The following is a 17,456-nucleotide window of genomic DNA, read 5'->3' as shown; positions in this document are numbered from 1 at the left end:
CGTGTGCTTGCATTTCCGCGTGTGGACCAGAGGAAACGTGCGGCCCCGTTGCTGACGGCATGTTCTGACCCTGTGACCTCTGGCAGCTTCCCTGACCCCGCCGTGGAGTTTCGGGAGGCCATGGAGCAGCACATCCCCATTCATGCGCTGCCCGAGGAGATTCGAAAGGTATGAAACAGTGGAAGTTCAAAAAACCCAACATTTGGAGACCGGATGCTACAGTAATTTAGGGATGTTTCACTGGCCTTTGAACACTGGTACATTATCTGGTACATTTTGGTCCTGGTTTTAGATTGGGTGTGCTCTAGGTTTCATCACTATATATGAAGTGTAATTACATGCTAGTGCTATAGGAACACTATAGAGGAACATACTCATTCTGTAAGGGTATTGTCACTGCTAGGTGAGTTTCACGTTCTACCCCATACAGCATGTTTTGTTGCCATAAGTTTGGAATGGCTGCAGAGCATAACATGTAATTGTTCCAAAGGAGTGTCAATACAAATAGGAACAGAACATTCCCCTTCATCTTGTTTTGTATCTTTTCTTTGAATGTGAGGCTGTTCTTTTGTTTGGGAGACAGATTATTACCAATGTAACAATGCTGCTGTTTATATGAGTTAACTTACGGGGAGGCTCTTTATATGTGGTGATGCACACAAGTGGAACACGAGTCACTTTTTGTAACACTATGAATTTTGTACTTTGGCAATAAAACACTCTGCTGTCCTCATTTTTTGGTACGCATCTAATAATCAACAAGTAATTTAAAAGTTTTACGTACTTCGGCTAGCACAGCCTGGAGAAATTCTCCTTGGAATAGTCCAGGAGACTGTTGAGACAATTTCTGAGCCATCAATGATGATTTCTGAGAATTCAAGCACGGGTAAGATAGCCAAAGGAAGGGAAAAAGGAATACTTGCCCTTAAAGAAGGGGGGGGACAGAACCTGGGAAACTTACAGACTCATTAGCAGCTATTTTGGTAGCAGGAAAGATACCAGATATGTTTGTGTATTTAGAAATTAGTTTGCAAGCATCATCAGGATAAGGTGGTTAGCAAAAATCAGTGCAAGTTTCTCAGAAAAACAGTTGTGCCAAATTGTTGCATGAAGTATATCAGGGAATTGTTCTGGATCTAGTACTGATCAATATTTCCATTAATGATGTAAGGTTGTAGTTTTGTGGCACTTCAGCTGTCTGGCTTTCATTTGCATCAGTTCCTGATCTGTGCTACACGTGTGCTAGCACAAGGAGGAAGCAGGTGTGAGTGCAGGCACAAACTGGGAACAGAAAGGGGGTGACGTTACTTCTTTCAGTAGGAGTGTCAGTGTCTGCTGTTTTTCATTGAGCTAGGATCGTAGATTATAATAAGGAATATACTGATGCCAGTCTGGGAGGGGTTGTGAGCACTCTGGGGACAGCATTAAACTTCATATTTTTGGTAAGAATAAGGCATATTTAAAAAGAGTAAGTCCAGTGCATCAATATAAAATACATAGTAACTGATTAAGCTTCCTTGTTACTTGCCAGACCTAACACTGAGGTCTATAATCAGGTCATAAGCAGAATAATATTAACAAAGTGGTGTTACAAAGAATGCAAGTATTAAATGTATTAGTATAGGAATTGCATGTAAAACTTGGGCTGTCATTATTACTCTGTTCAGGGCTGTTGAGGTATCGGTTCTGAGCTGCAGGCTTTAAGAAAAATAATGCAACTGATGGAAATCTAGAAGAATGCAAAAATAGTAGAGAGCTTAAAAATCCTGTTTTTCTGGGAAAGGGTAATAGAACTGGGTTTACTTATTCTAGAAAATATGTGAGGGCACAGTAACAGTATTCACATTTGTGGGAAGATGGTGGTTGTCCTTCATCTCCAGCTGCAAATTAATGTTACCCTCACCTTTCTGGACTTGCTTTGGTTGAATGTTTGGAACTCTAGATGTAGGCGTAGCTGAGCACTGGAGCAGCTCACCCAGGGGAGTGGTACTGAGGGGGACAAGTAAGGCAAGCTTTTGCTTTGGAGTGGAGCACTGGACAGGCAATCTCTTGAGATCTCGTTTCAGTTCTGCAGTACACCTTTAATGAAAAGATCAATATGGAGAAGGCACATCAGTACTTCTAGGTATGTACATGAATAGGCTTATGTTCCCGTCCCATCCTACTCTGTCACCTCAATGTGAGATATGTGAGCTCTGAGGCAACGACAGCCCGAGATTTTTGGGTTCAGTTAAGTGTCAGGGTTTTGCATATCCTTTGCTGCTGTTCGTCTCTTCACTCAGCTGACTTGCATTGTAGTTGGAGTATAGTTACAAGATACAGAGCTTGATTACAAGTCATTCTCACAATTTCCTGTCCATGTATTTTCTACCTTTTATGTACATGTGTTCTTATTCCCTTCACATTCTCTGCTTCTTGGATTTTATAGCATCTCTCTTGGAATCTTTCTTTTTAGATTGCTCCTAACATAAGCAGAACTTGTGCCAGCTGTAGATTGCTCTGCCAAACTGAGCACATGCTCCCAACATGCAGCTTGCAGGCCAAAGGAACATGTGTGTCTGGAGGGAGTATGTTAAGCATTGTGATTTCAGCTGCAGAATGAAGAATATTCCCTTGCTAGGTGCCGTTTTGAGTTGGCTTGCTGGAGGTTGGGTTGTAGGGCTGACAACGGATCAAGCAGCTGTCTCAAAAGAAAGGATGCAGACCAGAGCTCTCATTGTTCCTCTCCTTCGTGCTCCTCATGCATGGAGCTTCACAAGCTGCTTATCAATACTTGGAGCAGTGACATAGCTGCCTCCAAAATTGCACTCTTCTAGAGGATAGTATGGAGAAGGAAAGGGGAAGGGAGCATCTTGTGCCAATCTGGAACAGACTGTTCTACTGCCAGAGAGGAAGACTTGTTAGAGTAAAGCCATGGATGTCATGGCAGAAGTTGATATAAATTGACTATTTGCAGACTGGGTCCAGTAGGTGTTGCACGCTATGTTTATTAAATTTTAAAGGAAGTTTTAATCTAGAGGGGAAGAGATTTCTTGGTATTTTGTTAATGAAATGACAGATGTGAAGGTTCTTCAGGTTCTGATCAATTTTGCCTTAGAGTGTCATGTAAGAATTTTACATGGCCCTGCTTCTCTCTCTCTCTCTCCCCCACACCCTCTCTCCCTCCCCGTCTCTCCCCCCCCTACTTCCTTCTACTGCTCTCATACCTCTTTCACACAATATGCATTGCAAGATGGGTGCTAAATGAAAAAGAAAATCAAGAGGTAAATAAAAAAAAAAAGATTTTAAGCTTTAATAATGGACATATGGATGTTTTTTTATTTACAGTTGCATACTTCATAGGAACTAATTATTAGTAAAGATCTAAATCATGGTTTGTTTCTAAAAAAAATTAAAAAAAAAACCCCAGAGTTGTGACTTTGCCTGCTAGCATTTTGGTTACCTCACTGAGCAATGTTTGTCAATGTTAGAAGTAAGCTGGAGTCGGTTTTCCCTGCAAGTTTTGAAGGAAGCTATGCCACATGGAGTGGTGGTGATGGCGAATGTGGAGAACAGCTGCTGCTGTTTTGGCAGCAGACAGGGAATTGGTAATTTTCCGGGAGGGGAAAAAACCATGTCAAGTCAATGGCAAAGTCCAAGCCATCTGTGACAGTTTTTGGAGAGGTATTCTCTGGTTCTTAGCCTTATTTTAGGGACACTTGCACACTTCTGGGAGGTGATGTTTGGCAGATTTGGTATGCCAGATAGCAGGTGTTTTAGCTAAATGAGTAAGTTGGTTGGTCTGCCTCAGTAGAACCCTACATTTTCTTTTAAGTGTACTGTCACAGGACTGTAGAAAGAACTTTGCAAAGATTGCTGGCTTGTAATGCCTACTTTTTCATGTATTTACATGCCTTAAGGTTTATGCCATCAAACTCAGTCTGAGAGGTATCGTAGACCACCGAATGGTAAAGGTGTTTCCTTTACTCCAATGTTATGGATGTGTATTTTGGGGGAGTTCTCTTTTTGTTGTTTGGGGTCTTTTGGGGTTGGTTTGTTTGGGTTTTTTTTTCCTCAAGAGAAAAGAAGATTATCATATTGCACCTTGTTAGTTGTCTGTTGCTAGTGGTGGACAAATCTTTTATATGCTTGTGAACTTATTAAAGTTGTGTTTGTTTCAGCGTTTGTTGTTACCCATTTAATGTAAGTAGATAGGAAGATGCAGTTTTGCCGTGAAGATCTTACTGAAGTGGGAAACAAAACAGCGGCCACCTACATAAGGCAGTAAAATGACACCCTGGCTCCTCCAAGTACCAAACAAAAAGTTATATTTAATTTTACATTTTATTTGGCAAACAAATAACCTTTGCTTAACATAAATCATAAAATTAATTGAGCACAAGATACCCTTACAGATTAGTAGTTCTCTCACCCTAGGAGCTTAAGAAAGCAAGCAGAGCAGGAATTTTGAAGCTGTGTTATACATCAGTATAGAATGTTCTGTGGTATCTGATTATCCACAAAACATCATGTACATTACTAGTAGCAAATGGTTACTCATTAGATTTGCCACGTGTGCTATAGATTGAGCACATTATGTTATCTTTAATTTTTCTTGCTGTCTTTGAACCTGGGGTTGTTGGGGTTTTTTTGATAGGTTCTTACATAGTTCCAGTTGCGTTACTTAGCTGAAGAATCTGTCCTGTCCACCAAGACTAGCTTTGTAGAAGTGAACAACATAGCTATGTATTTAGTACTTACAATATCAATATGGGTTTAGAAGCAGCAGCATTTCCATTCGTGCCTTCCAGATGAGCACAGCAGTATCTACATGCAGAATGGCAGGAGGTCTTTTCCGAGTCCTGTTGTCATGTACCTTATGAATGCTTCTTAAGATGATGTTCACGAGTTGCCCCTATGGTCACTGAGATTTTCAGTATTTGGCTATAGAATTTTTAACTTTTGGATTTCTTTGGGATGACAAGCTCCGGCTATGTGAATGTTCTGAGTGGCTGTAATATGCTTTGGAAATGTTAGAAAATATCTGTTTATTTTTGGTATAAGCCCAATGTTACAGCCTGAAGAGATGGAAGGCTCTCAACAGTGAACTGGTTAGCCATGGACCCATAGTTGATTTGGGAAAACCAGTTCCCGGATAGTAAAGGCAGCCTGCTTTGTTACCACTGCATATTGCGGTATCAGAAGATTTGTGAAAGCAGATCTTCTGAACTTGGATAATGATCTTCCATTCCCAATGTGAGAATTCTGGAGTCACTGGTGGTCACCTAGAGCAGCAAAGGATTTTGATCTCTTGCTATACTCTTGCTATATATAAGGCTAGGGCTGTATTCACTGTATTCAAGCTTTTCTGTACCCTTTCTGCAACTGGCATCCAAATACGCTGCTAGGAATTGGAGGGATTGCAGTATCTCTTGCATCACAAGCAGTTGCATTGTAGCTAGGAGGGGCTTCCCAACTGTTGCAACTACAGATGCAAAAAGTCAGTATTGTCAGCCAAAGATATGGTCAACAATGGGCTAAATTATCTTTTGTCTGTGCAGGCATCATTTTGTTGCAATGTACTGTGGTTCAGTTTATAAGAACTCTCTGCTCTGTATTGCGCTGGAGAGCTGGAGTGTGCTGTTAACACATCCTGAAAGAGCTTACGAATTCTAGTAAGGTCTGCATGGCCTGTTGGCCACGTGTTAGGTATTTGCAGGGCTTGTGTGAGTGTGTGCAGTTACTAGCAGTGCAACACAGTCTTTTATGATTCATTAGACTGCTTTACTCACAGGCAGGAAAAAATTAAAGCTACCTGAAATCCGAGTATTATTTCCTGTCGTGACAAACTGATTATTTCAAGGCATGTTTTGAATGAAACTTTTGAGAGCAGGACATTCTGTTTTTACTACAAGCCTATTTCTACACTATTCATATGTATTTAAAGCAAGTACTGTGATTTTTATTTTGCAACTGCTATTTTATGGAAGTTGAGCAAATAATTAGGTATGCAGCGTGGCTTAGCATTACAGTCTGTATTACTTTCTGAGTAGATGCTGACTGAAAACTTGACTCACTAATTTTTTTTTAAGAAGTGAAGTTTCTACTGAGACTCTTAAAAATCGTTCTTTGAATAATAAAAAAAGATCAATTTCAATCAAATAACTCTTCAGTTTTGCATATACAGCAGAAGACTCCACTTTCTTCCTAGAATATTAAATGTGTGGTTTGAGTAATGACTTCTTTCTTGTGTAATAAGGATTGGCTAGTTTGTCAGGAGAGAGACAAACAGCATGAGAGAATTGAAAGTAGTATGGGAGAGGAGAAGTAAAACAAAAAGAAAGTAGATTCAGATAATAAGGTAGAATCAAGTAGAGGTAGAATAAAACAATCAATATACAGAAATAATTTAAGAGCACCCAGCTGCAGCATAATGATTCCCCTGCCTCCCCCCCCCCCCCCCTTTATGTATTGTTCTGCTACAAGTGTAGTCTGGACAAATACAGGTTTTTTTCTTATTTGGCCAGTCCTTGCTAAAGCAGTCTCAGTCCTGACAGATCAACTACGGAGGGAGCAAGAGCTGTTATTACTGTGTTGTGCCTGAGGAGCACTGGGTGATGCAAGGAGGATGGTGAGTGCTGCAGTTCCCTTAGGCTCTCCCTCCCCTGCACTGTAAAATTAATGTACAAGGAGTACATCTGTGCTCATGGCTCTATGTTTTTATTTCAGTGATGCGCAGAAACATATTCAAAGCTTTTTAAAAAAATCTCATTCATTGAAGACTTAAGTTCTGGCTGTTAAGAGTCATGGCTACTTACTAGCTGCTTGTAACGGACTACTTCTAGCATAAGTGATCCATATGCTGTATGTTGTAATACCAAGGCACTGCTAAGTGAGAAAGTAGATTATTTTTCTTTTAACAAGAGTTTAGCTCTTTATCGTGGTAATTTTTGTGGGTGGAATCTGAAATATCAGAGGAGAAGAATAGCAGTGCACAAGCTGACGCTCCCTGTAGTTATTTGGTCAAGTTGAAATGATATAAATTCTTGTCTTGTCATTCAAAAGGCTAAAAATGGCCCAGACCACCAAAGTAATTTTTTTCTTTTTTTCTTTTTTTCCTCATAACTTATGCTCTACAGATGCTTATAGTACTGAGTCAGACAGATGTAATTTGAGTGACTATCCATCTTGGCTCAGTTCTCCACTTGCCCTTGGTAGCTAAAGAAATCTATGTAACCATGGAATAATATTAGTTCTTCCAAAACTGAACGCAGCTTTGAGTTGAAACTACTCCTACAGATGCTGTAGTGGAACAGCTGCTGGAATATTACAGCTAGAGATGTTACCTTGCAATACTTCTTGTTCTGGACATAGCTCTTGTCCTTTCTTTATAGCATCTGGTGTAACGTGTATCAGAATTGTAGCTCAAAATCTTATGGATCAAATATCTTCCTAGCACTTTGTCCTCAGTGAGTTTGTTTTTATGTTGTTATCGTGCACGCAGTATTGTGCTAACTCAGATAGCAGTGGTTTTTTAGTATCCCTCTGTTACCTCTTGAAGTCCTGTTTGCCCTCAGTTTCTCTGTCCAGGCTGACCAAACCCACAATACTAAGATGACCTTCTGTTTGGTTTTTTTATCCCTAATTAATTTTTTTCTATTCACTGCTTATTCTCACTGTTAAGGACGTATGCAGTCCCTTTTCTAGTTAGAGCTCTGATAGTTTCTTTTTCTGTTCCTTCGGAACTCTGCTTTTCCCCTGATTTTTTTTCTGCTTTGCATTTGAGAAGATGACAACAGTCTTTTGATCAAATGTAAATAGTGAAATATGGAATCTGAAAACATAAATCACTGTGTATGTCATACACATTCTTAGTGGTTACTCAGCGATAATACTATTCCGGAAAAGGTAGCTTTGTAAGCATAAGGACTAATGAAAATTTGTTTCCTACAGACTTTTGTGTAATGGTTGATCAACTTTGGTGTCTAAGATACAAGGTCTAATGGAATCTTTTCTCCTGGACAGACCATTTATAAGGCTCTCTCCTATATGGATTATCTGATATCTGATAAGGACGGCGCTTACACTCCAGAGTTTTCTTCAGCAGGGAACTTACGAAGTCTTTATTGCCTACCTTGTTGTCTAAAGCTTTTAGACGCTTAAATATTTCTGCCCTCAGTGTCAGAATTGGTTATAAATGACCATTCTTGTTCACAAATTATTGAAGGGTGACGATAAATACACACATGGATGAAGTAATGTTATTTCTCTTGGAAACTGCAAAACCCAAAAACATTTCGTTTGTAAGTAGTCTTCAAAGCTATAAAATGCTTTCTGGCTCTGACCTTTAAATTGGTGTAGCCCTAGGATAGCTTTGTCATTATTTTGGCTGAATGAAATAAACATCTACAGCTTGACAGCATTTCTCTGTACCTGCCTGTGTGAAGCTTCAGTAGCTTCTGAAAAATGTCCAACCAGCTCAGGAATTTCAGGAGATATTTTAAGTATCAATGAAGAGAACTCGGGTTGTGATGTTGACAATGCGGGGGGGTGAGGGAGGGGGAGATGAAGTCCTACTTATGATTTGACCACTATGGGCATGAGAGAGGAATCTTGGATTTAGGATGAGAATTCAGATTAGTATGCCCCTTGCTCTGCCTAGTTCAGGCCTTGCTCTTTGGAGCTCTTCACTTTCAACTGGGTCCTGTTAATTTTCTAGGCATATTGGGCATACATGTGCTAGATGTAAATGAGTTAGCTTGCTATTGGTGTTCATCTACTGCAGCGTGGAATTTAGTTTGGGCTAGCTTGCCTGTTGAGCATCACTCAACCCAATCCAAATTCATTACTGGTATTAGGAAACCGCTACTTATACTCCAGATAGATATTTTAAAACTAGTTCAATCTATATACAGCATATTGCAGTGGTTGCAGGATAATTGGGCATGTACAGAAGCAAGGTTCTGATTAAAAGACAGAACTTTCTTTCCTTACTGCAGTAATACAAAGCCCTCGGGCTTTCCTGTGATTTTTTTTTGACTATGTAGCAAATACTTTAAAAATTCAACCTGATCTGAAGTCCTTTCAAGTTTTTACTTCAACTGAGGAATGGACGTGAAGAAGAACAGGACTCATTTCCTGCTAAGTCCAAATAGATAATATTTATTGTTCTATGACTTCATTTATTTTTAAGCTCAGTAACGAAATCGAATTTGAAAACTAAAAAGTTTAGTACTTGCATAAAATATTGTCAGTTCAGGACCCCAATTGTTTTATTTTTTTTTTAATCCTAGTACCCAGTGAAATTTCTATAACTATTTATTTGAAAGACAGCAGTGGTGGTGCTGCATGGGAGTACAATGTTCTTTCTGGGATACGAGCCCCCCTCCTGTGCTCCTTATAACAGCTCATTTTGTCCTTTTTCAATATAGTAATTTTAGTGGTTTGGAACTTTATGGTAGTTATCCTGAATAACAGTTTCATATTTCCAAGCACAGTTTGCAGCTGCCAGGAAAAATAAACTTGCATTTTCAGCTCATTCAGAGCAACTGTAACTAGGGGTATTTTAAACTGGGGCAAAACTAAGAAACTGGAAAATAAAGCTTGGCCTGGTGCTTCCAGGGCATCCTGAAATATCATTTTTATCAAGATATAATTAAAGTGCTAATGATTATTGAATCATGGGATAACGAGTCTTTAGCTTATAATTTTTGAAAACTGTTTTCTTTCATCTAAGTATGATTTCTTTGAATTTATCCCAATGTCTCAAAATGTCTTTTTTTCTTTTTCTGTAATGCAAGGGATTCTTACATTTGACTTAAACTGTTTGCAGTTTTCCAGCTTTCTGATTTTCATAGTCATTGTGTTAAAATTCTTGTAACAGTTGATGATTGCAAGAAAGGTTAAAGCGTGTTTTAAGCTCTCAGTACACAAACACACAACTGCTTTTTCAGCTGCCACCCATTTTCCATCTTTCATGTCTCTTTTTATATTTGTTGCTTTGAGGTTGTCTCTTTAGCTGTATTATGAGTGATCTAAGTCTTAATTCTAACCATCTCCTCTCAAATACATTTATGCTGTGACCCAAGAACAGGGTAAAACCTGTCACGTTCAGGGATCTGTGCTGGTAAGCAGATGCTTACATGTCCCCTACTGAAGTGTCAGACCTTCTTGGATTGGTCTGGCTGATTTATTTACTCAATATCCATTCCTTGTGCAGGTTCAGTTCTGCATCACTTGTAAACTGAGCATTTTTTTCTGGAAGTGAAAATGATTAAAATACACAGGAATAACTGATATACTGAGTAGTAAGTACGTATCAAAGTCAGAGCACATCTATCTTCATATTTATGAATAATAATTTGATCACTTACAAAAGTATGTTTCTCAATTTAAGAAGTGGTCTTTCAGTTAGATGTGTATTACGTACTCTGTATTTTTTTTAATCAGTGATGAATACTTCATACCTAGTAAATGGGTTACATTTTCCACAACACTCAAGTGCCATGGACACTACATGATAATAATTAGTCCCTTACTCATTTGAATTATTTTTGTAAAGATTGCTGGATTACATCATTCTATTCACGTTCCACTTTTCATCTTGCCTACTTCAATCGGATATGAGTAAATACCATTTTTCTGGTTCAGGCGATCACAAATTAATTAAGGAGATAACTTTGGAAAACACAGCATTTTATTTTAAATTAATACATCAAATATAATTCAGAAGTACTTCAGTTTAGAATTCCAGTGGGAGTTCCCACATAGTAAATTGCATAGTTGATATATCATGTGAAGTTTCCAGTAAGCGAAAGTACTGCTATAGCTTGATTTCATTTTTCTAATGTAGAATTTTGTCTTTATTATTTTGTTAAAGCAATAATATAATCTGATCATAAATGCTCCAGAGCAGTAAATGATTTAAACTATTCAGATTTATTATTATTATTATTGTTATTATTTAGTGTCATTCAGATTTTTTTTGTTCAACTTGTTTCTTACAAACAATCTTACAATTTTATCTTTTTCTAGATGTCCCGGGATGAGACAGTGTGTAAATACTGTGGAGTCAGCTATTTGATACTTCATGAATTTAAGGTGATGGAAGAAAAAGTAAAAGCAATGGAAAAGGAGATTAAATTTTATGAAGGAAGTATAGAACGGGAAAAAGGACTTCAAGCAGAATTGCAGTCTCTTTACCAGGACCTTGAACACTATCGAGCTGACAGTGAATCAAAAACAGAAAGGTCAGAGCATATTATGTAGTCTGATGTTATTCTCGTGTATGTGTATTAGGTAATTTCATTCCAAAGAAGTTTAAAATACAAATAAGATTTGTCTTTTATCAGATGTAACATATATACTGTAACACTTAATTTAAATAATCTTTCATAGTATTCTCTGGAAGCAAGTTTTAAATTCCTTAATAGTGTAGAAACAGTCAATATATTTAAAGTGAAAGAAAGGCCAGAAGGCATTTCAGAGGTATTTCCCCTGCACACACTCCCAAAGGGAAATGATCAAATATTTTATCTTATAATTTTGTAATAAAATTGTAATATTTTAAATGAAATTCCACATTTTGGGGAGTTTCACAGTTCTGAAATTTTTACTTATTGTCTCATAGTAACATGGTAAAGAATTACCAGCGTTCTTACCCTGAGAAGCTTACAGTTCACTCTCTGAAGGGATGATACAGAATACTAAAGCAATTATGAAAATCTTGGGTACTGCTTGTGGCGTTGTTCCTCAGAAACAGGAGTTTGCAAATGCTTACTGGCAGGTATGTAAAGGTCCCAATTAAAGGGGGAGTTTTGCACTCTTAAGAACTCTAGCAGTTAACAATAGACCTCAGAGCCACATTTATATTTTTAGGGCACAATGATTAGAACCTTTGTGTTCTCTTTCAGCTCATACTTACAGGCTTTTGTTGTGTTCTGCTTCTTTATCACATTGCAATAACTTTAAACTTAGAACAGGAAGACATACTTTGAAAATATTTGTCCTTTTGATAGGCCTACAGCACAGCTTTGGTTCCTAAACATTCAGATTGGTACACCAAATATAAAAGTTCATTTTGGGGTGGACATGAGAAAACAAAGCATAAAAGGAAAGTTTCAAAGACTACTTTCCCCTCTACCCTTCCTTCATTCATAATTTCTAATATTTTTCCTATTCTTTGGGTTTGCAGTAAAGGGTGCAAAGGTAGCTATACCCAAACTAGCTTTAAAATACATGGCTGATTCATGTACTCTAAGTGGCATTACTGAGGCAGTCCAGTGGCTGCAGAACCTGGTGTCCACCTGTGTTAGGTTTTGTGCCACCGTAATTAGAGTGCCATCAGCTTCTCAGCCATGAACTTCAGGCTAGCTTGTTAGCTTTGATTTGTCCATCCTCAGTGGTTATTTATACTGTATAAAGAACTTAGACTGAGAGGGAAATTGTTGTAGTCAATGTGAACATTTTATGATATAATTAGCTTTGTGGGTGGTTTTTTTAGCCTTATTTTTGCTGTAGGATTTCTGGACTGATATTTCTGGTTCCTAATCATCCTTCTGTTGCTTTTATGCTGTTTTATGACACCATGACAGTATAACAAATTTCATAATAACAAATTGTATCTTTTCTGCACTGTTCTGTGAAAGAAATACAAGCGTTTTGGCCTCTTCCAGACCTGAAGCTCTGAAGAACTGCCCTTCCTTTTTTTCCTCTTATCTTCTACTCTTCATAGTCAGATTTAACATGGATACTATATGCTGGTTTTCTGTATCCTAATTGTCTATCCTCATATTTTGGAATCTATTGTTATATTCCACTGATTGTTTACAGTGGGAGTATAAACACTGGTATTTATAGTTGGCTAATAAAAAATACTTTATAAAAATGTAGTTGCTAAAGTTGACTACTGATAGAATAACGTGATACAAACAAGGGCATCAGAAACTTCCTGGTAATTTCTCGCTCATCTGAATCAAACTGTCAGAAGCTTTTTGTAAGAATGAGATTATAATTTTAATTATCAGCTCAGTCATTTTGATTCTGAAGACCCCCAATAGGGGTGTTTTCTTGCATGACTGACTCATACCTAGTAACAGGTGATCTTGAACTGATAACGTGGGGCATTTTGAGTATTAAGGTGCTCTCAGGAGGTTGCACTGGAATGCTTTGGAAACACTACAGAAGAAACAACTATAGCTTGTCTATAGGTGAAGCACTCAAATCCATTTACTACTTTTTTTTTTTCCAAATAACTCAAATGTTAAGAATTTAACATTACTATTAATGGATTTAGTTAGGCTTGTGTTTGGTAATATTACTAATAAAAGATTAATTTTAAAACACAAGTTCACACAAAGCTGAACAAAACGCATATATCTTGTAGATCACTCTACTCATATTGTTTCTTGCAATATTTTTTTCATTTGAACTGAACATCCTCCAACCCCCCCCCCAATATTCAATGTTTTCTCTGGTTTAACACTGTATTTTTGAAGAGCGCATATGCTCCTTGTTCCTTTAACGGCTCTGCGCAGCAGTTATGGTGGCAGTATTCAGTGTGTTAGCAAATGCAGTGACAGCACATTCTTCTTGCTGAGGATCATTTGCCAGAGGTAAACTTAAAATTTTCATTTAGCTGACCTTTTGCAGTAAAGCTGGAACAGTTAATAAAAATTTTATCTCTGCATTTTTTTTCCTCTAAGGCTTGACTTGATTTAAAACCTGCTGAAATCAAGTGGAATACTTTCAGTAGGCTTTCAGTCAGGCCATAAATCAACTATTGTGCCTTGTTAAGTAACTTGTCTAAATATTCCTTATCTCCTCTTTACTATCCTGGGCCTCTCATGTTACCTTGTGCTGTTGGCATAAACTTACTATTCAACATGCTATCTTCTGGTTCTTGCAAGGTTGACAAATCATTCCTCCCAAACTCCAAATGTTTATCAGAGGCCAAATAGGCCTTTTTTTTTTTTTTTTAAATCTCTGGTAGACCAAGAGATTTAATCTTTCTTGTTAGTTGCAGACTGTTTCATTTTTATATTCCTTTTAGGTTAAAGTATTGCTATTGTTTGTACCTGTTGTTAACCTTGAAAGCCACCCAAGAACCTGAGCTTTTGCAGAAATTAGTTACCTGCCCTTTGGGATTTTGTCAGAAGAAGGGGAGCTAACCATTGTGCAGTTAACTACACTGATTCGATTTAGCTATTTAAGTTTTATTCTTATTCCATATTAAAATCACTTCAATTCCAGAATACTTGCATGAGAGCTATTCCTGAAGGGTTGTGGCTAGCTTAAAATAGCAATGTCAGTCAATACACGTGCCAACTTGAGGTAGGCTGTGCAGCTGGTAACTGCATTGTGCTCTGCGCTGTTGGCTTTTCTTCTAAGAGATACTGGCTACTGTCTGCAAGAGCAATGATTCATGCTTAGTTAAGCTGAAATGCTGCTGTGTTGTTCGACTAACCATTTTTGGTGTGTTGCCTATTTAAACATATTAGTAACAGGCACTTTAATTGGGGGCTTACTTCTCTAATTCATTGGAGATAGCTAAATCCAATCATGCTTCTATGTCGCTGTGTGGGACCCCGCCAGATTCCCGGAGTCCCTAAAGCTGAGTATATTAACAGTTTTTCTCTGGCACTGTCTTTTGACATTTGTGACACTGTGTGAGGGGTACACCATATTTGTGGTGAGAATTTTGATAATTCTCGCAACATCCAATATAAGAAATGTAAAATAGATTTAAATACTAAAGATGCTTTTTAAAGGTATAGTAGTGATGAATATCATGAATGTGACAAGGAGCAAAAATGTTTTATGATGTTTAGACATGTGAAGAGGCGTATAGATACCACTTAGCGAGTCCTATGTCAAAGATCCCTTGTAAATAGATTCCTGAACACTTTTTTACAAATCTAGCAGGAGGAGTTACTTGTTGGTTACTACCATGAGACTTATGCTCCTGAGTCACGCATGTAATGTTGAAAATTTTATCCATAAATAATAAAATCTTAAAGGTAATGTAAACCTAACATTTTAACTTGTGGAAACTGTATTTTTCCATATTTGTGTTTTCTTGAGTTCATTGGTTCCTACCACAATAGCAAAACTTAATACCATGGAAAATGCTCTGTTCTTGAATTTGCCTAAAATAAATCTTCCTTTTTGCAACATGATTGGTTAGGAAAGCGACAGCAACTACCTGGCTTTGTAAAGTCTAAACTTTTAATAAACACTAAAGTCACTGGGCAGTGATAACAGCACACTGCTCTACCCTTAGCTACCAACCTACGCAGCAGTTTGGTAGAAATGATTGTGGTTTCTTGTCCTAGGAGACTGAAAATACTGAAGAGTATAGGGAAAAAGGAGTGGTACATGCTTTAAGAACTGTGTCACCATTTTAAAAATAGGTTTTGAAGGGGAAGAACACAAGGCAAAAAGGTCACTTTAACAGACTTAAAAAAAAAAAGTCTGTTTCTGTTGAACACTTAGTGATAAAGTGGAGTTGAGTTGGTGTAAAAAATCATTGAGAGCCAAATCTGAATGAAATAAACAAAGAGGTAAAGAACTAACCTCTCCTTTTCTGAATGTGGTTTAGGGCATACAGCTAGTTATTCTTATTATATACTATCATATGTGGGTACCTTGGGAGATTGCACATCTTTTGACTGTTTTAGAAAGCATGACTAATGAACAAAACATTATAACCACTGCAGAACATGTATTTTCAAAATGATATTGGTGTATCATCTAATGCATAAGAAGTCAGTTCATAAAGTAGTAAATGAGTGTTCTTGATCACACTACAGATGTTCTGTGCGAGTTTCAGGTGTGTGCTCCTTCAGTGGCTGCTTGGAAGAGACAAGTAAATACAACAAGCTGCCGAGAAGTATCAGCTGGGCATGGGATTCAGTGAGTCCTTGGGTTTTGCACTCATCATTTCCTAGCAAAAGGAAATAATGTAGTGGTTTTTCATTGCAGGGAGAATATACAGCACATAAGTACTGGAATTTTTCTGTCTCTTTATGCATTTGATTCTACTTCTAGGTAGTTCAAGTTGCAGTGTTTAGAAGCGCACAAGGGCTGGTTTGTACTTGGAAGCGCTGTGTGTGAGTTTTCTGAAAAGAGGATTATGAAGTTTACTAAGAAATAGTGCCTTCAACTTTTTTATTGAATCTGTTTTGTAAATAACATAATGGTCTGTACTTCTCTAATTAGCTACATGATAATTTTAGGGTGTACTTATTAACCAGGAAAAAGCAGAATTTTGTATAATGCCAAAGTGTTTTAATATGTTCTTTTTAATAGTTGCAAACTGATCCGTATATCTTGCCCTGATGGTGTCATCATAGTGACTTGGCTATGGCTCAGGCTTGTGCAGAGAGCCAGCAAAAGGCGTAACAGGGTTTGTGGGACCCAGGTCCTGTGTTCACCCTCTGTACAGCAGTGAACTTTACTTTTTATACTTCAAAAAAAAAAAATCACTGACAAATCTTGTCACAGTCTCAGAAAGCCAATCAGCACAGTGCCTTGGGGAAATAATCTCACTGTTAGATTCTTATGTAAAGTATGTTGAAGCCAGTGTCTTCCCAATAGGATACATGCTTTTTGCTACTGACAAGCCATAGCTCAGTCCCACTCTTGATGTGTTAAAATTGTGGTTGTTCTAGTTTTGACAAGTTTTGTTCTATTAATGTGATTAAGTGCCAAGATTGATTATTAATAAGCAAGACAAATTTGTTTACAGAGATAGTTCGGAAGAGTGATTCATGAGTTGCAAAACTCTGCAGTAATGTTCAACCTTCTCCCAAATTCCTGATAAAATGAACCTTTTTCTGGCAAAACAAAATTCCTTATCTGGAAGAGGCTGAAACAGCAGTCAGTGGAAAATGCAAAAGGCAACATGAAATCTGCATTTTTTTGCTCCTATGCATACTTTTCATGTATATTTAATTAAAAATATTTTCATATTTAGTAGGTAAAATTAAAATTTAAAGTTAAATTTAAAAAGTTACCACAGTTTTTGTCATCTGAGAACAGTGCCACATAATGCAAAAATAGCCTTGAGAGGTGTTTATTGACAAGAAAGCTCCAGCAAAGATTCCGCATAAGTCTATGCGTGCCTCCATGAATGGCTAACACCATCAAGAGACTGTCAGGCAATTCAAATGCGATGTTTTCAAAAGGGCACAGAGACATGCATGAAGTCATCAATTTAAGGGCAGATGGCTAACTTTTCTCAGGAAAATAAAAGTAGTTAATCTCCCTTAGTGTAGATTTTTGCGTTAGGCATGTATTTTCAGTTCTTTCTCTGCTTATTGTTTGAACAGTTTATATGCTACAGTTATTGAGGTTTTCCAGTTTCAGTGCTCACAACCATCTGCAATTACGGGGACTAGTCCCTCTATTATACCCTCGCATGGTTCCAACGCTGAGTCCCTGCACAGCATCACATACAATGGCAAAGGCCAGATTTA

At 37.7% G+C, this 17,456-nt stretch overlaps 1 protein-coding gene across 1 annotated transcript in view; it reads left to right on the top strand.

Annotated features, from left to right (window-relative positions):
• Positions 1–85: 85 nt before the first annotated feature.
• The window catches only part of LEKR1 (leucine, glutamate and lysine rich 1), a 69,396-nt gene continuing 52,025 nt past the window's right edge, over positions 86–17,456 (top strand). The window contains exons 1-2 of the mRNA XM_009333994.1: positions 86–168; positions 11,014–11,228. Coding sequence (XP_009332269.1) covers positions 121–168; positions 11,014–11,228 — 263 coding nt within the window. The 5' untranslated portion in view covers positions 86–120. The remainder of the gene's footprint in view (positions 169–11,013; positions 11,229–17,456) is intronic.

Source organism: Pygoscelis adeliae, unplaced genomic scaffold (genome assembly GCF_000699105.1).
Source record: "Pygoscelis adeliae isolate BGI_AS28 unplaced genomic scaffold, ASM69910v1 Scaffold241, whole genome shotgun sequence".
Taxonomy (NCBI): Eukaryota; Metazoa; Chordata; class Aves; order Sphenisciformes; family Spheniscidae; genus Pygoscelis; species Pygoscelis adeliae.
This window is presented reverse-complemented; position numbering and strand designations above follow the sequence as displayed.